The sequence below is a fragment of the Phoca vitulina genome, unplaced genomic scaffold (genome assembly GCF_004348235.1).
Source record: "Phoca vitulina isolate PV1807 unplaced genomic scaffold, GSC_HSeal_1.0 scaffold2, whole genome shotgun sequence".
NCBI classification, from domain to species: Eukaryota; Metazoa; Chordata; class Mammalia; order Carnivora; family Phocidae; genus Phoca; species Phoca vitulina.
In genome coordinates, this window is record NW_022589705.1 from 86,855,890 (window position 1) to 86,879,358 (window position 23,469).

The 23,469-nt window shown below is 53.3% G+C and overlaps 1 protein-coding gene across 3 annotated transcripts in view; it reads left to right on the forward strand.

The window, feature by feature from the left end:
- Nucleotides 1-23,469, forward strand: part of TMCO4 (transmembrane and coiled-coil domains 4) — an 88,256-nt gene that overhangs the window by 41,908 nt on the left and 22,879 nt on the right. For all 3 annotated transcript variants that reach the window (XM_032392303.1, XM_032392292.1, XM_032392313.1), the window contains 3 exons: nucleotides 2,863-3,027; nucleotides 3,909-4,045; nucleotides 7,020-7,104. In XM_032392303.1, the coding sequence (XP_032248194.1) occupies nucleotides 2,863-3,027; nucleotides 3,909-4,045; nucleotides 7,020-7,104 (387 nt within the window). The remainder of the gene's footprint in view (nucleotides 1-2,862; nucleotides 3,028-3,908; nucleotides 4,046-7,019; nucleotides 7,105-23,469) is intronic.

Consider the following 23,469-nt stretch of genomic DNA (forward strand, 5'->3'; position numbering starts at 1 on the left):
GAGAGAGCAAAGGATTTTAAGCACGTGACTTAAAGTTGAAAGGACTTGAAGTAGGTGAGAGATCCGTACATCTTGACCTCAAGCAAATTACTTAACCTCTCTGTGCCTCAGCTGCTTCATTTGTAAAATAGAACAAATTATCCCTGCCTTTCAGGATACTTGCAAAGTTTAAGTTAAACAAGCTAACACATGGAAAGCACCTGGTTTCTCACTGACATTCTACAAACATTTGTCCCCTTTGCTGCTCTAATTTGAACATGCGTTTCGGGGAGATTCTAACCAGGGTGGCATCAAGGACTAACACCGTGGTCCACCCACTGCCTGGCTCACTGTTGCAAGTGTCCAGTGTGAGGCTCAGCAAACAGTTCATCACTGAGAGAGAGAGGGAGAGAGAGAGAGCAGGGTGGGTCAGGGAACCCGGAGCATCCCAACCAGACACATGCTGGCAGCCTCCTGAGTTTCCAGATCTCTCTCCTGAGTTTCCAGATCTCTGGGATCTGAGGGTAGAAGCCACAGCTCTTCTAAATAAGACAGAAGAAAGCAAGTGAGAAAATGTCCGGGCTCTGTATAGAGGCATCCATCCCCCTGCATCTGGTCAAGTGCCAGAGCCTTATTGGTGTGGGATGGCCAGACCCCATCCCCACACAGTGGGCCTCCAACGTTGACTGAGCACCTAGTCTGTGCCTACCCTGAGTCAGGCATTTTACCCACAAAGTGGGAACTTGATATGCCTTACCCCACGGGATCCTCACATCCACCCCCTGAGGTGGGGGCTGTTCCTGTCCTGATCTGGCAGAAGAGGAAGCCCAGAGGGGTCGCATGAGGTTCAGAAGAGTGGCAGATGCAGGATTCAAACCCTTGTCTCCCGACCCAAAGTTCATGGGTGTCTCCGTTCACTCCTTTCCGTGATACCACGCTGCAGGCAGGACCGAGACAGGAGGGAAGGAGTAAGAGCAGGCATCTAAGTTAAGGAATTTGCGATTCTGCCCAATCTGGAAACAAATTCCTTCTCTTTGTTTTACCCTCACTCGCTCTATTGGCTGCAGGTCAAAGGCCAAATTCAGTGTGATTTGCTCTGTTGGCCCCAGGTCGAAGGCCAAATTCACTGTAGCGGGAAGAACCCCTCTTCAGTGTTCTCCTCCAGCAGCCTGGTGCAGCGTGCTCTCCAGACCGGGGGGGGGGGGGGGGGGGGGGGAGGAGGGGAAGGGGAGGGGGGGGGGGGGGGGGGGTCAAAGAAACGAGCAAACTAGGTGAAGTTCAGGAGGGAGAAAAAGGTAGCTTTTCCCATCTCTGCCGGGAGAGAAGCCGTTGCTTCTGTGTGCGATAGGGACAGTTGGATTCTCTGCAGCCCAGCCCTTGGTTAAATAGAATTACTCACACTAGTGACAACAGTTTTGCAGCTACCTGGGTACTAGTGCGAGCATCTCGGGGGGCCTTGCTCACTGAGTCCCTCGCTCCAGGCCAGGGAGGTGGGCATCATTGTCACCCCCGTTTTATAGATAAGGAAACTGAGGTTCACAAGGGCTGCTCGGGGTCACCTGGCTAGCCAGGGACTGGGGCAGACTTACCACTGTTCTGTCTGGCTCCATAGCGCATGTTTGGGGCCTCGGGGTGATACAGCGCTTTACAGTTTATATAATGCAGTGCGTGCGACCTCTCACGTGATCCCCACGACACTCAGGAGTCAGATGTTATCATTCCATTCTTAGAGATGTAGGACCCGAGGGGGCATGCCTGGCTGTGAGCCAAGCAACCAGGAAGCTGCCGAGCCGGGACACAGCCCTCCTCACCCTTACCCTCCCCCACCCCAGCCCCTGCTCTCCACCCTGAGCTGTCGCGGAGCCGTGACAGGGTCCCTGCAGAGGGGGGGAGCAGCCTCAGGATGGTGCTTGCTTTGGCCTGGCACCGTCCGGTAGGCATGAGGCCTTTGAGTCAGGCAGGGAGCTGACTCCCTAGTCCTTCTCGCCGAATAGAGTGACTGTGTGATGTGTGCACGTCCCTGTCCCTGCCGACCGAGGCCTGGATGGCTCATTTTCCCCAGCTACGAAGCAGGGCAGTGGTGGCCCCTATTTCAGAGGCCGTGGAAGATGCAGGTTTTTTCGGGGGGGGGGGGCAGAGTGTAAGTGAGAAATTGGGGAGCAACGGGGCTGGGAAGGAGGCAGGAACCAGCTCACCGCGGGCCTCAGTGTCATGCCGGAGAGGTGACACTATCACTCAGGGCAGAGGGAGGGGACGGAGCAGGGGAGAGGGAGGCAGACGGTCAGGGTTGGACTTGTGTCTGACGTTGGTCACTGTGGTGGTGCTGTCCTTATCCCCCATTTCTAGTCCCTAAGTGAGAGCACTGAAGCTCAGAAATACCGGGTGACCCAGTGAGATCATGAGAGAGCTGGGCTCAGATGCCTCTGCTCCAAACTTCCAGATCGTCTCCCAGCCCGAGTTTGTAGAATGACTTCCCGCTGATTCCCAGAGCCAGCTGCCTGGCGCAGTGCACATTCCTATCATCCATCCTCAGCAGCTGATGCCAGAATGACTGCAGGGTGAGAGAGAGTAGCACTTCACACATAGAGAAGTTCCATCACTTCATTCCTACGACTACACTCTAAAGGGAGCTAAATATTCATCTGCCCACTGCGCAGATAAGCACATTAAGGCTCCGGGTGGGATAGTGGTGTGCCCAGGGTCACCCCACTACTAATGAATGCAGAGTTGGGACTCGAACCCCAGCCTGCTGACTCCTGGGGTGGTGCCGTGCTTCACTGACAGCTGCCGCACATCAGCAGGGGTGGTCCTCTGTCTGCCCACAAGGACACGTGGTCCCCGTCACAGACAGGAGAGACCCCACCTACCTGTGTTCTCCCCTAGGCACCTTCAGCGCCCCATGGACGGCCTTAGCCCGCAGCCGCGAGCAGTACTGCCTGGCCTGGGAGGCCAAGTACCTGATGGAGCTTGGCAATGCCCTGGAGACCATCCTCAGTGGTCTGGCCAACATGGTGGCCCAGGAGGCCCTGAAGTACACGGTGTTGTCCGGTAAGCCCCCCGACCCCACACTCCGCCCCACCACTAGCAGCATGCCCACTGCTACCATATCTTTGCATGCCTGAGGCTCCCAGGGAGCCAGGCACTGTGCTGGGCTTTAGGAACACAGAGAAGTTAAGGCTGCATTCCTGTCCATGAAGTTTATGGTCTTTGCGGGGAGGGGACAGGTAAACAGCCAACCACATTGTCACACAGCCTATCCATTAGCTATTGCTGCATAACAAGCAACCCCAAAACCCAGTAGCTTAAAACAGCAGTCATTTCTCGTAATAGCAGAGAAGTCACAAGGCTTCATTTGACTGATCTTAGCTGGGCCTGCTCATGCATCTTTGGATCAGCCGACTGTCCAGTGATCTAGGCTGGCCTTGTCTGGGGCAACGAGAGCAACTCGGCTCTGCTCCATTTGTCTTGTCACCCTCCCCCTGGGACCAGCAGGCTAGCCCACACCAGCTGCGGAAGTGCACAGAGGCTGGCCCCCATGCACAAAACCATTTCAAGTCTCACATCGACTCATATCTCGTTGGCCAAAACAAGTCCCATGGCTGAGCCTAGTGTGGATGGCAGGGCAGGGCTGGGCACCGCTGAGTAGAGCCCAAAGTGGGAGGACACAGGATGGAGTGACAAATCAAGGCCATCTTTGGAATCCCAACCATGACAGATGCTTGAACAGAAGGAATCTAGTCCATGAATCAAAAATGCATGAGCTGCAATTTTCTTCATTGCTATCTAGCAGTTTGGCGGCCCTTAGAAAACATGTGGGTTCCAAGTTCAAGACTCTGCATGCGTTCACTTGGGCATCCATTAGCCAGCCCGTCACTTCCCTAGAAGGGCCTCCTCACACTGCTTTCCTCACTGATATCCCACCTCTGCAGGCATCGTGGCTGCCCTGACCTGGCCAGCCTCACTCCTCACTGTCGCCAACGTCATCGACAACCCCTGGGGTGTGTGTCTCCATCGGTCAGCGGAGGTCGGCAAGCACCTGGCCCACATCCTGCTCTCCCGGCAGCAGGTACCTGGGACTGGCTGTGGGGCGGGGGCGGGGGCGGGGGCAAGCGGGGAAGTGAGTGAGCTGACCTGTGCACAGACGTCAGCCCTAGAGACAAGCCCACATGGAGACAGTCTAGTGGCTTTGGGGGGTGCTGAACGGTCTTCCCTGCCCCATCTTTCAAGTCACAAAAGTACCCCAGCATGGACCAGTGAGAAGAGAATTTGAGATTGTGCATTTCTAGCAGGTAATTAGGTAAGCACTGAATAACGGACATCTGTGGGGATGGGCGGGGCCAGGAGCTCCTTCCTGCAAGCATAGAGCTACCATCTGAGCAGATCTTCAGTGGTCCAAATACCACGTACAATGGTCAGGAAGATAAATGATCATCAGACTTTTAAAATTTGGGGGCGCCTGGATGGCTCAGTTGGTTAAGCGTCTGGCTCTCGGCTTCAGCTCAGGTCACGATCTCAGGGTCCTGGGATTGAGCCCTGCATCGGGGTCTGCGCTCACTGGGGAATCTGCTTGAGGATTCTCTCTCCCTCTCCCTCTGCCCCGCCCCCTTCATGCATTCTCTCTCTCTCTGTCTCTCAAATAAATAAATAAATCTTTATTAAAAAAAAACACAACAAAACTTTAGGGCGCCTGGGTGGCTCAGTCGTTAAGCGTCTGCCTTCAGCTCAGGTCATGATCCCAGGATCCTGGGATCGAGTCCCACATCCGGCTCCCTGGGAAGCCTGCTTCTCCCTCTCCCACTCCCCCTGCTTGTATTCCCTCTCTCGCTGTGTCTCTCTCTGTCAAATAAATAAATAAAATCTTTAAAAAAAAAAAAACTTTAAAAATTTGAATCCAGTACTTACCAGGGAAATGAAACTGCCGCCTTCAAAATAAACTTGAATAAATGGAGACAGAAGTTTGGGGAAAAGTTTCAGAGATGACTGTATGGTTAGGATTAGTTTGAGCTGCAAGTGAGAGAAAACCCCAAATCACGGTGGTTTACACAAGGCGGAAGTCTGTTTCTCAAGGAGAAGCTGAGGAAGGCAGTCTTACACAAGAATGCTTGCCATGAAGAGGTCCAGGTGCCTTCTGGCTTGCTGCTCTGTTGTCCGTGGTCTTGACCTCGTGGTCCCAGATGTCAGCATCAGCTCCAGCCAGCAGGAGAAAGGAAGGGCCGAAGATGAAAGAGCAAAGGCCTTGTAGCATTTCCACCAACGTCTCATTGGCCAGACCCTGGTCCTAGGACCATCCCTACTGGCGCAGAACCTGGGGAAGGTCATCTTTCTTCCGCGTGTCAGTGAACCCAGCTGAAGTTCAGCTATGGGAAAAGGGGAGGATGGGTATTGAGGGACAACCAGCAGTTTCTGCCACAATGGGTAAACTGCTTGAGAAACCAGACCCCCCCGCTCTGATTTCTGTGTCTTTGCCAGAAGAAAGAGAGAAGTCCTGTGCCAGGTTTGGCTGTAAGGCAAAGACCAGAGTGGTACTGGCTTAAACAAGGCAGGAGTTTACCCTCTCCCTTGGAACAGCCTGGATGTCAGCATCCGGGGCAATGCGATGTGTCTTCGTTTCCTCTTGCTGTAACATAGGACCATAGGCTTAAAACAACACAGATTTATTGTCTTACAGCTCTGAGGTCAGGAATCTACCATGGGTCTGCAGGGCTGCATCCCTTGTAGAGGCTCCCGGGAGCGTCCACGACCCCACCTTTTCTGGCTGCCAAAGGGCTACCTACTTTCTTTGGCCGGTAGCTCCCTTCCTCCAGCTTCCGAGCCAGCAGTGTGGCATCTGCAGATCTTTCTCTCTGTCCCTTGCTCCTGCCAGCACGTCACCCGTCTGACTCTGACCCTCCTGCCTCCCTCTCTGTCACATAAGGTGGCACTCACGGGGCCCCAGGGTTCGGATGAGACCATCCTCAGGGGGGCCATTACCCTACCTCCCATGTGGGAGGCTTTGCAGTACCAGGAGCCCAGACTCTGTTGACGTCATGGTCACGCGTCCTGAGCGTTCGGTCTCTCTTTTGGTCCAAGATACATCTGCTGGCACGACCTCCCCGTCCAAACAGAGGCAGGACAGCAGAGTGGAGGGCATGGAAATCACACCGTTCTTTGCTTCTCATGCCTTGGCCCTCCCGAGCTGCAAGGGAGTCGGAGTGACTTTGTCTCTGGCCGGAGAGCTGTGGGTCAGCAAAACTGAGGAGTTCTGTTAGCAGGGACCAAGGGGGGTGAGCGGGTGTTGGGGGATGACAAGCAGCTGCTGTACACGGTTCCTGCAGAACTACGCTACTGTTTGATCAAGGGTTTCCTGTCGTCGTAGATGGGGGTGGGGGGAGGGAGGGTCAATACGCACGTATGGCACAAAAACAAGGAAAAGGAAGAGACTGGCGGGACCAGACCAGACCTTTGGAGCTCCTCTGCTCCTGTCCTCTCCTTCCATGGAGAGCTGGTACCCAGATACTCCCCATAACTCTTCTTCTTAGGAGTTGTCTTTCCTACAAGTTCTTTAGTCAGAAAATCCTTCTCCATGTCTAACTTACTACCTTCTCTTATTTAAAGCCAATATTTCAGTCCCACCTTCCTATCTAGAAACGGAACAGTTCTCCCTCCATATGTCCCTGCCTGTGTGCCCATCATCACACCCCGGGGTACCTTCTGACTCCTCTCCCTGGCACCCCACTTCACTGTAGTCATCTGCCACCCAACAGATGCATCCTGTCCCCTGGGCAAGAAGAGATGGTGGCCGGGTAAGGGTTCGAGATGAAAGGGAATCAACCCAGCCAGAGGCTGCCTGTCAGCCCCGGAGGAAGCAATTCTGCATGAATGAGGGTCCTGCCTGTCCTGATTAAGGCATCAGAGCTCTGGGACCAACCAGGGGTCCATGATGCATGATTCATTAAACGTGAAGCAAGCACTAAGGAGTGTGCAAGGGCCGTCCTCATCAGGGCCGATGCTGAACTGGCAAGTGTACCAACCCCCAGATACCTGTGTCCTGTCTCCTGCAGGGCCGGAGACCTGTCACCTTGATTGGCTTCAGCCTGGGAGCCCGGGTCATCTACTTCTGTCTGCAAGAGATGGCTCAGGAGAAAGGTGAGTCTGGCTTATTGTCACAGATGAAAACCCTTCCCAAGTTCATTCCCCAGGCAGAGGGTTCTGGGCCAGGGATCACGAGCCTTGTGAATGTGTTCCCAGTTCTTGGTGATAGAAGTTAAAAATAGTTTGAAAATAGACAAAACGGTTAAGTCGTTTGGAAAATGGTTTTATTTTTTCTGTATGTTAATTTGAGTGGATGCGAAAGAGTCCTGTAATAATGACATTGACCTTGGTGTTCTCATGCGCGTTCTTGAGCGGGAGGGAAGGGAATCGGATGAGAAGTCTGAAATTGAGGTGTCGGCAAGGTAACGTTCCCTCTGAAGTTCCTAGGGGACGATCCTTCTTTGTCTCTTCCAGCCTCTGGGGGTGGCCGGCAGTCCCTGGCCCTCCTTGGCTTGTAGATGCATCCCTCCATTCTCTGCCTCTGTCCTCACGTCATCCTCTCCGTCCTGTCTTCTCTTCTAAGGACAGTGTCATTGGATTTAGGCCCCCCACCCCACGCAAAGCCAGCATGATCTCATCTCAGGATCCTTAACTTTATTACAGTTGCATAATTCAATTACATCTGAAGATACCTCTTCCTAAGAAGTTCTTATCCACAGGTTCCGGGTGGACGTCCTTCTGAGGGAGCCACCATTCAAACCAACTAGGGACACCTCTGGGTGTGTGTCTTGCCGTCCGATGACACGATCTGAGTGTTGGGGCAGTGGAAAGCTTGAGTGCCATTGCTCAGACCTTGGGTGGGAGAGGTCCCCAGGATGGAGTGCCGGTTTGGGACAGATCTGTCAGTAGGGGACAGCTGGGGGGGAGGTGCAGAACTTGGGGCCCTGGGAGTGGCACGTGGTCTGCGGGACGCAGACTCACCCCTCTCCTGGGGGAGCAGCAGCTGCAGACCCCTGAGGCAAGAGAAGGAGCTGACTCAGTGACCCCCCTGGCCTGGGAGCAGAGGGTGGGCGGCAGAGAGGGCCGGAGTTTGCCCGGCGGTCTCACTGGGGATTTCCTGGAATGCCTCTCTGGGCCTTGGCTTCCCCACTTATAAAACGGAGTTATAATACCCAGCCTATGTGCTTGCTTTGAGGTGTCCTGCATACAGTATTTCTGCACCTTCTAAACCCCTCGTCGACCAAATTCAGCTCCGGGATGTTCATTGGCAGCTTATGCTCTCAGAGCTGCAGCCTGCTTGAGGCTAGCCCTGTAGATGGCCCCTGGCCACTCCTCGATCAGCCCAAGTGTGTGACCCGATTGCTGACCCATTGCCGGAGAAGGAGTGGGAATGTTCGCCGTTGGCTGGACCTGAGGGAGCCAGGCGGGGCTGACTGGTGTTATCTTCGGCGTTGGCATCCCCGGAGGGTGTGCGAGAGACCCTGGACCTTAGGGGCCTGACTCGTTCCTGTTCTTTTTCTTTTGCTAAAATGTCTCCCCACCTTGGACTGAGGACCAGAGCTGTTTTCCTGGTTTCATGGGCAAGATGTGCCATCCTTGGCATTTACCATGGAAGGGCCAAACCCCTGTGGGTGAGCCCTGCAGAAGGGCCTCACACCTTCTCTCTGTCATTTTGGAGGACTGCCCCACCCCACCCTACTCCCTCGTAGCTTTCAACAGCCCCCTTGTCACCTGGTTTTGTCTGCATCACTAAGCAATGGGGAGACACCTCTGTCCTATTTCCAGTAGCTTTGGGTAATCTGGGACCACCATGCAGAAGGGCCTGGGGAGCCAGCTTGGAGCTGTGTTCACCAGGAAAATCCAGGCTGGGGTCAGAGGTCAGGCAAAAACCAGCCTGGAAGCAGGGCTGAATCTGGGGCTCTGGTGCAGGTGAGTTTCCACTTCCACCGTAGAGAACACCATACTTTCTGCTTAAGTTCTTCCCCTAACTAGACATCACCAGAGCAGAGCAAGTCAAAAAGACATCCCTTACGTGCCTTTCCTGCTCTACCTGGTAAAATAATCCGCCTGGAACCTTCTGGCCGGCTGGGAGGAACCCCCTCCCACTATGTCTCCCCGCCCTCAGCTCTTCATCCCCTGCAGTAAAGGGCTTTGTCGGACCACAGCGGCACCATTCACTCCCCCTGCATAACGCCATGTCCTGTGCTCCTGCGACTTTGTACGAATGATAACTGGACTGTCAGAATCTCTCAGGAAAATTAGGGGGATGGCATTTCTCATGCAGGACACAGGACCTTTGTTAAAAATGTGTGGGTTAGAGGCACGATGGGTGTACCAGTCAGCTTTGGCTAAGGTGATGCTGCATAACAAGCTACCCCCCCCAAACTCAGAGGGTAACAACACCAAATAGTTCCATGCTCAGGATCTACTGTGGTTTGGTGGCTCTAGAACAGGCTCTGTTTCTGGCCGCGGGTTGGACAGGCTTGGCCCCAGGCTGCAGGCTGGGCTCACATCTGCCCCGTGTGCGTGTGTGTTTGTCTCTGAGCTTGAAGGAGCCGCGGCCCCCCAGGGCATGTTCCTCTCAGGGTAGATCACAGAGTGCCAGAGCCAAGGCAAACTACACGTGCACATTTTAGACCTCTGCTCGTGCCGTCTTTACTAACATTCTGTATCAGCTGTTCATTGCTGCAAACAACCTCTCCAAACTTAGTGGCTTAAAACAGCAATGACTGGGCATTTCTCACAGTTCTGTGGGTTGACTAGGAAGTTCCTCTCCTCCTCGCACCTGGGCTCGCTCGTGGGGTTGCAGTCAGAGCTGGAGTGCTTGGAACATGCAAGCCGGCCTCCCTCCCTGCCTGGCTACTGGCTGGTGGTCACCTGGCATGCCTTAGTCCTTCCCGGTGGACCGCGCATCCTCCAGCAGGCTCACCTGACGTCCTGACATGGTTCTCTCTGGGCAGCGTTTCAAGAAGGCAGTAGTGAACGCAGCAAGACCTCTTTTTTTTTTTTTTTTAATTTTTTTATTGTTATGTTAATCCCCATATATTACATCATTAGTTTTAGATATAGTGTTCCATGATTCATTGTTTGTGCATAACACCCAGTGCTCCATGCAGAACGTGCCCTCCTCAATACCCATCACCAGGCTAACCCATCCTCCCACCCCCCTCCCCTCTAGAACCCTCAGTTTGTTTTTCAGAGTCCATCGTCTCTCATGGTTCTTCTCCCCCTCCGATTTCCCCCCCTTCATTCTTCCCCTCCTGCTACATTCTTCTTCTTTTTTTCTTTCTTAACATATATTGCATTATTTGTTTCAGAGGTACAGATCTGAGATTCAATAGTCTTGCAGCAAGACCTCTTAAGGCCAGGTTCCAGAACGTATCACTTCTGCCACATGCTGTTGGTCAAAACAAGTCACAAACAGATCAGATTCAAGGGGGCAGAGGGAAAATGCCTTCCCCAGAATGGGAGGAGTAGCAAAAAGTTTTTGGCAGTTTTTAATCTTCTGCACATTCTGTTGGCCTAAACAAGTGATGTTCAAGCCCTGGGTGGTCAGGGTGGGGCAGTGCGCTCCGCCCAGAGTGGTGAGGAGGGGAGCAAATCTTCGCCAAAGGGCAATCCAGACTCTGTGCCAGGGTAAAGAAAAGCCTGGCTTTGCAGTCTGCAGAGACCTGGATCTGAGTCCTGCCTCTGCTCAGCTGGGTCACCGGGGCTGGGGAAGGACGCAGCCTCCCTGGATGTCCATATGTCTCTTTGCAACCAGAGGCTAATGTCACGTGTGAGCAGTGGCAAAGGCCAGAGAGCATGGAGGTCAGGCACCCGGCCCCCTGCTGGGTCCTGGTGAACACGTCCTCTAGCACCTCACTTAGGCCCCCCCTTTTCTGAATCTGCTCATCTCCGGGGGGGCATGGAAGAATTGTTATTCTCCGTGCTGACATCATCTTGCTCTTCCCTAGCCGTCTCTCAACCCAAGCAGCAGAGCACCAGTCAGGCTCCTCATTACCTGGAGTGACATGGTCTTCTAGTAGGACCCATTCTCAGTTCAGAGGAGAAAGGCATGTCTGTGGCTCCAGCTAGCAGAAATTACACGTTAACGTCAGATCACTACTATAAGCCAGGTCTTCAGTTTCCCTGCTGAACAAATTGAATTAATTACCATTGACCATTTGGCTGTGACAGTCAGAAGTGAGATCACCCATCAGCTGAATGTGAGACTGGGAACTGCCAGGAGGGAGGCAGGTGGCCTCTCAGTGGCAGGGCAGGTTGGCAAGACATTGAGATGTTCCTACACTTCAGCATTTTGGGGGATGGTTCCCAAGGCGACTTCCTTCCTGCCTCTTTCCTGGTCACTGCTCCCTCCCCTGGGTCTTCATGGCCCACCCATAAGAGCTGGGGCTTCAGTATTAGGCAGACCTGGATTTGGGTCCCAGCTTCACTGCTGACCAGCTGCAGGACCTTGGACAAGTCACTTAACCTCTCTGAACCTCGGCTTGCTCATCTAAATATGGGGCTTGGTACCCGTACCTCGAAGGCTGGCTGGGAGACAATGAGATGATGAATGTGAAGTAGCTGCCCTGATTTGGGGACAATCAATGAGTGTTTCTGCTTCTAAACTCTGATCTGAAAACCTACTCTGCACAGGGAACTTTGGTGAGTATGGTATAAAGGACCTTGTCATCTGTGTCCATTTCCTGGCCCCCAGGTGAGACCAGGAACTCCAGGTGGGCGGGGTCTGTCTGGGCCCCACCCTCTCCCCCTGCACCTGGCACATGTTGGGTGCTCGGGAAGATGGAGGAACTTGACTTGGGGCAAGGGACTCAAGCACACGCTGATGGGCTCTTGCACCAGGTGCAGACTCACTGCACGCCAGGCCACATACAAAGCACTTATGTGCAGGATCTCATTCGATCTCATAGCGACCCTGGGAGGTAGCCATTCTCCATGCTTTGAGAACAAGACAACACAGGCCTCCAGGGTAAGCCATGCAAATCCCAAGTGCCAGAGCCAGGCTCCAACCCCAGGGCACCTGGCTCTAGAAGCTTCACTCTCAACCCCTGTGCTATACTTTGTGGAGGACCTTGACCTTGAACGGCGGGTAGGGGTCATCCAGTGGGGCTAGAGGAAGGGCATTCCAGAGAGTCAGGCCGGCACAGCGAAGGAGGGGTCTCTTGGTGTTTCTGTAGCTGTGACAGGGGACTGAGGTGGTACAGCAGGAGATGGTTAGGACAGGAGCCTGGCATAAGTTCTCAATGCCAGGCTAAGCAGCTGGAATGACTTGTTAGATGCTCAGCCTCTAAGTCATGGAGGAAATGAGTAGCTGAGTGGGTCCTGTGAAGGGAGTCCGCGTAGGGCAGCCTGTCGTTCACCCACGTGCCTGTGTGCGCACTCGCACAGCCTGACGCTCTTCCCCTCTATCGTCTCACGCAGTCCTCCCCAGCAGCCCCTTCAGGTTGCTGCTGGTATCGTGCCCATTGTACAGATGAGCAAACTGAAATACAGACGTAGGTAACTTGCCCAAATCACACAGCTAGCGGGTGGCAGAGCAGGCAGTCCGGCTAGAGGCTGTGTGATCTCCACCCCAACGCCCGGCCGTCTCTCCAAGCCACCGTTCCATTCTTGCCCGAGCATCTTTCCCGGCACCGGCGTCACTGCTCAGAACCGCCTGTTTACTCATCAGTCCTGCCGGCCCACTAACTGTAACCTAGGAGGACGCAGCAGGACTACCTGGGCAATTCTTTTCCCAAAACATATGGGCCGGGGCCCTCCGCGGAAGGGGTCAGTCACCCCCTCTCGTGGAAGTAGCTCCCCTGGGCAGCAGTGATGTACAGGCCTGGCCAGGAACCACAGCACAGACGGAGGCAGGAGGTGCTGCTTCTCTTTCTCATCCCTGCATCCCGAGCCTATCACGTGCCCACATCTGGCACTTACTAGGTACTCAGTGGACCCGTGATGAGTGAACCAAGTGGAGGAATGAGGCCCACCGCGGGTCGGGCGCAGGGGTCTGCGTGTCGGCCTCCCCCGCTCTCAAAGCTCCTTGTAGGGAAGAACCATGTCCTGCTCAGTTTTGTGCCAAGCACAGATGCTCGTAAGTTTTTACAGGAAAAACAGAGGCCTTTTTATGTTGGTAGTATAGCTCGTCTGCATTTATAGAGAAAACTTGTGCATTTTATTTTTATTTATTTTAAAGATTTTATTTATTCGAGACAGAGCGTGAAAGAGAGAACATGAGCGGGGGAGGGGGGAGCAGGGGCAGAGGGAGACGGAGAAGCAGACTCCTTCCTGAGCAGGGAGCCCGACGCGGGGCTCGATCCCAGGACCCTGGGATCATGACGTGAGCCGAAGGCAGACGCTTAACCGGCTGAGCCACCCAGGCGCCCCTGAACAAGTCTTTATTCTTGATTGTTCTGATCTTTTCCCTCCTGTTAATAACATCCCATTCCCACCCTGTATCTGGACGGGAGGAGAGAGGGCTCTGGTAGCCCTTTGCCGTGACCTTGGTCATAGACGCTCCAGGGGGTCTGTCCCTTAGTTAGCCCTGGCTTCTTCCCAGCATAGCGGCAGTCGTGTGCTCCTCAGTGGCAGTGTGTCCTGTGGCCTGGCAGTCTCGGACAGATGGCTCCTCCCAGGCCCGGGGTGTGCAGGCCACGCTTGGTTAGCCTGCTTCACGCCCTTGGCCTTCTCAGCACCTCCACATGGAGGGGCCATCTCTCCAAAGCTGGGCCTCAGAGCCGTTCATAACCACCCCCTCCCCCATTTCCTTTTCTCTTTCTGGAGAGTAAGTGAGGGAACTCCTGACAGCTCCCAGAAATGGGAGGCTGAAAACAAAACACACCAACCTGCAAAGGGGAGCTGAAGTATCCTGAATCCAGAGAACATGACTCCCTGACAGCCCGGGGCGGGAGGGGGCGCGGGGGGGGCAGGCCGAAGGAGCGGATGGGGATTCTAGCAGCACCTTGCGAGCCACACTTCTTTAACCCACACCAGAAAGTGAAACAAATAGAAACACGGATGCACACGTGCTCACACAAATATGCACCTGCTCAACACACATGCATGTTTATGCATACGCCCTCCAGGGAGGCCCTCAAAACCCGGCTGTGCAGCCCTCCCACCAGCCATCCGGCAAGCCCCTGGCCTCCAGGGCTCCACAGCCTACCATCCTGTCCCACATGCAGCAGACCGGACCCGGCAGGGAGGAGGGGAGCAAGATGCAGGGCTGGGCAGTCACACCGTGACGGGCCACTCAGCTCTTCCCCACTGAGAAGCTGCCAGCTTAGGAGCTGCATGCCTGTGGGCTCTGCAGTTAGAGTGTCTGCTGGGAGTCCCAGACCCAGCACTCTGCAAGTCACCCGACCTGTCTCCACTGCACTGATTTCTATGAAACACAGGGGAAAATGAGAGTATATCTGGGGTACCTGGGGCACGCTGTCAGTTAAACGTCTGACTCTTGATTTTGGCTCAGGTCATGATCTTGGGGTCGTGAGATCGGGCCCCGGGTCAGGCTCTGCACTCAGTGGGGAGTCTGCTGGAGATTCTCCCTCTCTCTGCCCCTCCTTGCCCACGCACGCACACTCTCTCTCTCAAATAAATAAATCTTTAAAAAAGATTTTCTTGGGGTACCTGGATGGCTCAGGCATTAAGCGTCTGCCTTCGGTTCAGGTCATAATCCCAGAGTCCTGGGATCAAGCCCCGCATCAGGCTCCCAGCTCAGCAGGAAGCCTGCTTCTCCCTCCCCCACTCCACCTGCTTGTGTTCCCTCTTTCACTCTCTCTCTCTGTCAAACAAATAAATAAAATCTTTTTTTAAAAAAGTGTTTCTTGCAAAAAGGTGCAAACTAGTCAGACTTTGGAAGGCCAGGTTTACCAAATAGCGCACACACACACACGGCAGGCTCTTAAAGGGAAAACATACACTCATGAGTCCCAAGGTTACCCGTGTTCATCAGCTTGTTCTTGGTAGAAAAACAGCCATGTTCTCAGGAGGCTGTGGAAGTCACATGGGGCATCCGTATCTTAGGACATCGGCGCCCTGGCTTCTGGGGACAGAGCTGTTCTCATGGAGGAGTCGGCAGCTGGTGGGAGGCGCTTGTTCACTTTGCGAACTAGACCTGGCGAGGTGACGTCTTGTTTTTGCTCTCTCTCAGAGGATACAGCGTGGGCTTGCTTCTGTTTGGGGTGTTGGCCGCGACAGGGCGGGATGCCGTGCTTAGGCCTAATGGCGCAGTGTTAACTGATCCTCGCAACATCCTCACGAGGCGGGTATTCCTTGTCCCGTTTTATAGAATGGTGGAAAAGGAGGCAGAGACCCAGAGAGCTGAAGGGATTTGCCCAAAGGCAGAGCTGGGAGGTGGTAGAGCTGGGATTCCCGCCCAGTACCCAAGCCCTAAATGGGGACCATCCTGCTTGGGCGGCCTACGGGTCTCCCTCCCCGACCAGAGGGTGGGCAGCATCACGGAAGACCTGCCTGTTGGCTTCAGCTCTTTCCCAGGACTTGGTCCATAGGAGGTGGCCAATACATGTTAGTAGTTGATTCACGGAGGCGCATGAATGCAGCCAGGAAGTTCACCATGAGTGCTGCCTGCAGAGGACAATGCATAGACCCCCATGACCTGGGCCAGCCTCCTGGTGACCCAGGGCACCTGGGCCCCTCCACTTCCAGACTGCCCCGCAGGCGAGATCCGTCAGCATGCACGCACCCCGTGCAATGATCCTGCCCACTCCGAACTGAGACAAAATGTGCACCTGCCAACAAATGTTTGTGCCTTTGGGCAGGAAATGCATGCAGCCAGAATTCCCAGAGATGAACGGGCCCCTTCCGATGGCCCATCTGCCAGCCAACAGGATGAATGTGCTTTGGGAGTGATGGACCCTCCAACCAAGGGTATTTCTGGCTCTGGCAGGTGGCAGGGGGGTAAGGGAGCAGCACCGGGTGCCAAGAAGAGCCACCGTCCAAGCACTCGCTGAGAGGCTCTGGGCCCCAGATCGTAACGGATTGTTCATTTTTCTATGTGTTTGCTTTAAAAGGTTTCAAAAATTAAGTAGTTAGAAAGTAAGCCCAACTCAGACTGACTCATGGTAGCAGGCTGAGCCAGGAAATGGCCACGTGAACCAAAAAATCAGTCCTGTTTCAGTTTATTGATGCATTTATTCTCCTCTTCGTTCCAAAAGGATTTGAGGGGAATTAATTAGAGGCATTACACATTGTCTCTGCCCCATAGCCCTGTCCACGTAGTCAGCAAGACATCTGAGATGCGCCAGCCCTCCTGTCGGCATATTCATTCCTCAAATAATAGCCTGCTGGGCCTGCTGCATTCTGGGCCCTGGAGTGCGTTCATTAAGTGGGTCCTGGCCCCCCATCCCTGCTCCATCTGTAAGCTGGTGCCACCTGATCGCTTTTCCTGTATCTTCAAGATGCAAGGGATCGGGGCAGCCAAGGCAGATGACATCAAGAAGGAGCACTGGACCTAGAGTCTAGAAACCCGAGTTCAAATTCAGGCTCTGCTACTCTGTTAACTCTCTGGGTGCTCTGAAGGCAAGTCACTCCACCTCTGAGCTTCAGGCTAATTGGTAAAATAGGGATACTGATGCCTCTCAGGCTGGTTCTGGGATTTAGTAACTTCTATTTATTGAACACTTAACCACGTACCAGGCACAGTGCTAAGCACTTTGCATAACGTACAAACAAAGCTAAGATGTAGGTATTGATATTCCTGTTCTGCCTGTGAAGAGGTTGAAGGCAGGGACTCTGCCATTTCCTTCTCCCCTGTGTCACCAGCCCCTGGAACGGGACCTGGGACAGGGCAGAGGTGCGATCATGTACGTATGGCAGACCCAGGGTTCAACTCTAGCCCCTCCATTAGCCTTTCCATGTAGTGGATGTGACAACACAGTGCTTGCCATGCAGTGGACCCTCAGTAAACAAGAACTCCTTTCTCCCGTCTCCATTAGCTTATCCAGGCGGATGTCTCCAGGGCTGTAACGCACACCGCTTCTGAGCTTGCCATAAGACAGGAACATCTTTAGATGGCAGTTCCCAGGGGAAGAATGATTCAGCAGAACGTGGGATCCATTTGCTGTTTTCGTCTAAACTAACAGGGTCTTTCTGCCAGGCTTGGCCACAGATTAGGCCGCTGACTCCCTTGGAAAGGCACTTCCATCCTCTTGGAGATAAAGACACCCTTGACTTTGGCAGTTGCCACCTGCTGAAATGCATTTATTCACACGGGGAACCTGGGTTGTCACAGTTGTATGAAGAAGGCAAGGCTTGGAGGGCTTGTCTCGCCTGGCCTCTGGGGCTTGACCTCTCTGCTCCACCATCAACCCACAGGGCAGAGCCACCAGCCCCCAGTGCCTACTAGATGAGTCCACTTACCATTTGGGGGTTCTCCAGAAATCAACCTATCTCCCTGGCCTGTCTTTCCTACCACCCAATCTAGGCATTTGTAGACGTGCTTCCTCCTCCTAACTGTAATGTAGGAGGGTTAACTCTATGAGAAGTTATAGAAGAATCTGCCAATAACTACCCAGAAGGCCACAGTTCTCCGTGACACAGGGTTAAAATCATGGGCTCAGGGTCGGAGAGCCCTGGGTTCAAATCCTGACTCCACGACTAACCCTGTGACCCGGTGCAGGTTACATACGTTCTTCAAGCCTTCCTCGTGAGTGAAGTAGAACTAATGATACCCGCCTCGTGGGGAGATACAATGAGGATAAAGAAAACAGCACAGAGTGGGCACCTTGCACCAGCCTGACACGTAGGAAATGCTTGATCACTGGCTATGATACGGTAGGTGGTTTGAGTGTTGAAAGCATTAGAACATTGGAAAGGCCACTCAACACTCAGTCTGATCACAGTTTGGTGATCCAAGGGCATTTCACAACATCCTTGGGGTCGGTCAGCAAGGGCCTCAGTTCATTCTCCCATCCCATGAACACCAGAAGTACAAAGTTCTATATGCAGGTTCCAAGGGACTGTTCAGAATCCTCTGGTTCAGACCTCCACGCATACAGGATCCCCTTGGCCTCATCCATCAGAGGTGTCTACCAGCCTCTGCTTAATTGCTTCTGGTGACGGGAAGCTTACTACTCTGCCCCGGGGTGGTTAGGAATTTAGGAACGGGTCAGTTTCATCCGAGCATCAGTGGCCTGTGGCCTGGGGGATGTCAGGTTCTGTCCAGGGCATCTGCTAAGGCTTCTCATGTTCAGATGTTGTCCAGGGGGGCTGCTGGCATGGCGACAGAGCCCCAAGCCCTACAGTGCCTGGGTGGCCCACACGTCCCCAGGTCTGCTCCTGGGATTTTCAGAAACATGATTCTGTCTCTTTTGCACCCAGAGCTAATCAGAGTCCCATCAAGCAAACTCACAAGACACAGTGCTGGGAACTGAATGCTGATTCATTAGGTCACCAATAATTGTCACCCTCCGATGACAGCAGATGGAGCAGATGTCCATGCTCACTGCCCAAGCTCCTGCGGAAACAGATTATCTGCCAGAATTTCCGTGGTGAGCACAGAGCTAGGGAGGGGATGGTCTCTAGGAGTGTTCCTTTTCCTGGCCATGGTCAGCCCTGGTGACCACCACCGCCCCAGTCTCCCAGTCTCGTGGACAGATCCCACCTCTCATGGCCATTCTCAGTTTCCTTCCCTCCCTGGGCCTCCCCTCACTCAGAATTTTGTGTAGGTCAGTCCTCTGTGTGAGTCCCGGTTGATAAGCGTGGAAGAATCCAGACGCTCTGTAGTGAAGGCGTACTCCCATGGGGGTTAGGTGGATTCCAACCAGGGAAGAAAACACCGCAAGTCCCATTGATTTACATATTAATTAACCATCTCAGTTCACAGCATTCTGTAATGGAAACTGTTGGGGTTTTTCCTTGTAGCTAAGATGCCCGCGATCATCAAGCCTGCCTAGCCAGTATTTGTCAAACTGCCGTCTTGTAAAACATGGCCTGGCCTGTTTTGCAACAGAAGACAAAGAGTTCCCACCTGTGGGTCAGTGTGTCCCCCATACTTGGCATTTTAATGACAGGGTCTGAGATTTGGGGCTCCTGTCCCTGCCACCCCAGCACGGGATGTCCCCATGTGAACTCTGAGCTTTCAGGTCTCTAGAATGTTCTTCATTATTGTTTATTTCTTCACTCATTTTCTCAAATGTCCATTTATTAATTTATGCAAAGCCCCATCTCCTTCCTCAAAGGACTTGCAGGACTTCTCAGGGAATACAGCCTCAAATGCAACGACTTCTGGATAAATGTAGACATCAGGAGCAGAAAGAACACGTGTGTGAGTGGAGGCCTGAGGCAATTGGGAAGCTCAGATGCAGGGGAGCAGGGCCTGGAGCAGAAGGAGCTCGGACCCCGCAGCCAGGCCTGGATCCGAATTCCAGCTCTGCTGCTCACTAGCTCCGCAAACAGGTGCATGCACTTAGTCCCTGTGCCTCAGTCTCCTCGCCTGTGAAATGGGTCTAGTAGTACTTTCTTCAGAGGCTGAGCAAGGGGGATAATATATGTAAGCACTCAGCAGAATGGCTGGCAAGTAGTCAGCATTCGGCAACCACTAGGTTTGTCACTGTTCCTGTTATTATATGTTCTCCTGTGATTACCCAGTTGCGATAACTGAGCTGTGAATTTCGCTATTAGCTTCCTAGCAAGCAAAGTCGTGGAAAGCCACGACTACAGATTTCTCACTTCCGGGAGGGAGCATGGAGATGCCAGCTCCATGGGTAGCGAGACGCTCTGTTTCCCCCTCACTTACTCTGTCCGAGAGCACACCCTTGCCTTTTAGGAGCTGAGCGCTCAGGTTCAGAGCCTCAAACATCTCTGCCTTTGGTTAGCTAGAAAGTTCTCTACTGGAAGTTACAAACCTGGAACCGCGAGGACAATGTCGTGGTTGGGAATGATCTCCCCAGGGTGCCTTCTAGTTATCAGGAAGGTTGGCGCAGGGGCTTCTTTGGAAACTCAGACGGGAGGTAATGATCTCTTGAGCTGTCATGAGCAGCTGGGTATTTGGGACACTGCTAATCAGGTGACAAGTCCCCGGTTGCATTTCCATTTGGGTGATTTTACAATTTGTCATCTAGCGGTTGCTGGAGATTGCAGGGACCGTGGTTGAGCCTGAATCACAGGCTCAGACAACAGTGGAAAGCATGGTTTTTAGTTCACCCTGCCACGCTCTTCTGAAGTTTGATAGAGAACTGCTCGTCTCCAAAACAAGAAACCATCTTTCCAAGGTGGAGAGTGGGGAAGGGAGCTGATATTCGTGGAGCACCCGCTCTGTGCTGGGTGGAAAGAGGACCCATCTCGATCTTGGAAGGTGTGGGCATTATTATACCTGGAAGCAGGCGTTACATTTTCCGTTTTTACCGATGGGGAGCCAGAAGCCCAGAGAGGTTAAGTGACTTGTCCAAGGACACACAGCTAGTAATCTGGGATTACACACAGCACATCTGGGATGCTAACGCGGGTGCGTCTGACTCCAAACCATTTCCTGTGAACCCTTCTCTTATGCCGCATCTCATGATAAGCTTGCTGCCCTCAAGTTGCCTATAATCTAATTAGAATAGATACCAGCCTTAGAACATAAATAACAGTAGCAAATGCTGCATCGCATGGGCCTAGACATGAAGCAGTTCAAAGGAGAGGGCCTTTCCTTCCAGAAGGCAGGAGTGGCTTCAGGGAGGTGGTGGCAAGCCTGGAAGAAAAGGTGAGCCTTGACAAGCTGGGAGGAAGACAGGATGCCTCTGAGCTCAGGACTGGCAATAGCGAAGATCCAGAGGGAGGAAGGTGAACGGTCTGGGGAGGGCAGGCGACAGGAGCCCAGGTTTCTCTGGGAAGTTGGGAGAAGTAAGGTTGGAGAGGTGAGCAGGGTCCAGAACTCAGGGGCCTGATCTGTCGAATGGAACGCAGAGACCAGGATGCAGGTGCTGCCTCGAGTCTCTGATATTAGCACCTCTTTCCCTTCCTGTGTTTGTTTATCCACCGGTCAGCAGAGACCTGCTGAGAGGACCTCCCGTGTGTCAGGACCTGCGCAGGGCTCAGGGGACAGAGGTCAGCCAGACTCCCTGGGGAGAACTCAGACAGGATGGGACCTCCCTGCCAACCACATTCCCTCCCCATCCTTCGGCATCCCCACCTGCCGCTGCACCTGCCCGCCCATCTGCATGTCCTGGGGGCCTCTCTTCTCACTCGGCTTCCCCAGAGCTGGGGCTGGGTGAGCCGCACCGCACGGAGCCAGCTGAGTGAGTGCCCTTCCCACGTGGTGTCGTCAGCCGTCACAGCCAGCCTGGGAGGGAGGGCCGTGCTATCCGGTGCTCGAGAGAACAGGCTCAGAGAGCCCGGGGCACTTGTCCACAGTCACACAGATGTAAGTGAAGACTCCCACAGCAGGCCTCTCTCTACCGCCCACAGGGACCCTCGACTTGTCCCTTTCATTTTTAAAGATGGATTGAGAGAGAACATGAATGGGGGAAGGGGCAGAGGGAGAGAATCTCGAAGCAGATGCCCCACTGAGCGTTGAACGTAGGTCGGGACTCGATCTCACGACCCTGAGATCATGACCAGAGCCGAAACCAAGAGTTGGACGCTTAACTGACTGCGCCCCCCAGGAGCCCCCTGCCCTTTAATTTTTTAGCTGAGCGTTTACCCAAACTGCCCCAACTGCACAGCTGGTAAAATCAGGGCCAAGGCCAGACCCCTCTTATGGCTCCTCTCAGGGGTCCCGGGGGAACAGGTGCTCAGCAATGTGGTCAGCCCACCCCCTGGCAGGGCGCCCTCACCCTCTCTAACCTGAATGGCATTCCAGGAAGCCCCTAGCGTAGTTCCTGGCCCTGGAAACCGCTGGTGGTCGCCACAGCACCACCTTGTGGTGGGAAAGGGCTCCTCCAAGCCCAGCGCAGGCTGGTTTTCAGCAAGTGGTAGCTGGGGAGGGTCTACCGACTGCCCTCATTGAGGGCTTGTGCGGAGCCGAGAAGCTGCTCCTGCTTCCTGAGAAATTCCCGTGCCACCCAGTTACAGCCTTCTTGTTTGCATTTATTAGGCACCAAAGATACAGAGAGCAGAAGGGGCTGATATTTATCGAATCCCCGCTGTAACAGGTGTTTCCAGACCTCATCCCCTGGAACCTTCCCAGCAGCCCTGCAAGTTAGGGATTCTTGGGCCATTTCCAGATGAGGACACGGAGAGGTGCCCTCTGGTCCTGACTCCCCCAGCTAGGCAGCGCAGGGCCAGCCTCAGACCCCTGCTTACACATTCTCCGAGCAAAAGCTCTGCCCATCCAAGCACAACTGCCCAAAGTGTGCTGCCATTTCAGTGACCTCATGTTTTTGCAGATGAAAATCAGGAGGAAATGGTCTGATAAAGAATTTCTTATAAGAAAATACAAGGAAAAATTGGATCTTTTTTGAAAATGACCGAAACTCTGTAAAAGCTGTGTGGCACATTTTAAAAATGAAAGGGAACTCAGGTGGGGTTGTTTTTGAGAATTCCACAGCATCCTAGAGGACACCAGGAGGCCCCTGCCGGGTGAGAGACCCAAGTGGAGGAAGTCATTGCCAGAGAGATGGAAGAGCAATGGCCAAGTTCATGATGTGTCACCAGTGACCTGGGCTTAGGCCCAGAGGTCCATGGATGCACACTCATGCTCACAGGGACATTCAGAGATGCTGGCTGCTGCTGGATCTTGGCCGTTACGCAATCTGGGGCTCTGCCGTTTGGCGGGGCTGCTCATGCAAAGAGATGGCAGAGTTTGTCCTACAGACTTATTACCAACAGCAGGTTGATCCGTGCTCTCTGCCCTGACCGTCCCTCGCCAGCAATCACTGCACCATCCGTTTCGAATGGAATAAAGAGTTATAAAGCAGCACTCCCCAAATTAAAGGAAATCATTCAGAGATGAGAAACAAGGAGGAAACAGAAAATGAGAGCTGTAAGCATGTTCCCTGGCTGGAGGGAGGGAAAAAAATATCTCTTGGGGGAATTCAGAGACGCAGGACCATGCCTCACTTGGATTTAGGGTTAAGATGTTTAACACCTACAGGATCCAGGAATCCCCCAAGTCAAACAACTGACACCAGACTACTCGGAGAAAATAGGTCCTCAATCCAGGCCACACAGATGGATCCTATATAAGACCAGCTTGAAAAATGAGCTCATAATCCAGACTTCTAAAACACCCAAGTTAAAGACCCACCACCTGGGAAAGTTACAGAAACAACAAGCATCAGGGATAGACCCTCAGTCTTTGATAGAACCGGCTGAAGGAGCCCCCCCTAAAAAAAATAAGTAGGTTTACAATTATTAAAGACCTAAATTGAAACATTGTCAATAAGTTGAAAGTAGAAGACACCGGGGGACAAAACAGGGAGATTTGAAAATAAATCAAATTGAAACTTCTAGAAGTGAAAAAAAAAGTCATTGGGATGAAAACTTTAATGTATGGGTTAAATGGCAGATTAGACAAAGGGAGAGAGAGAGATCATGAATCGGAAG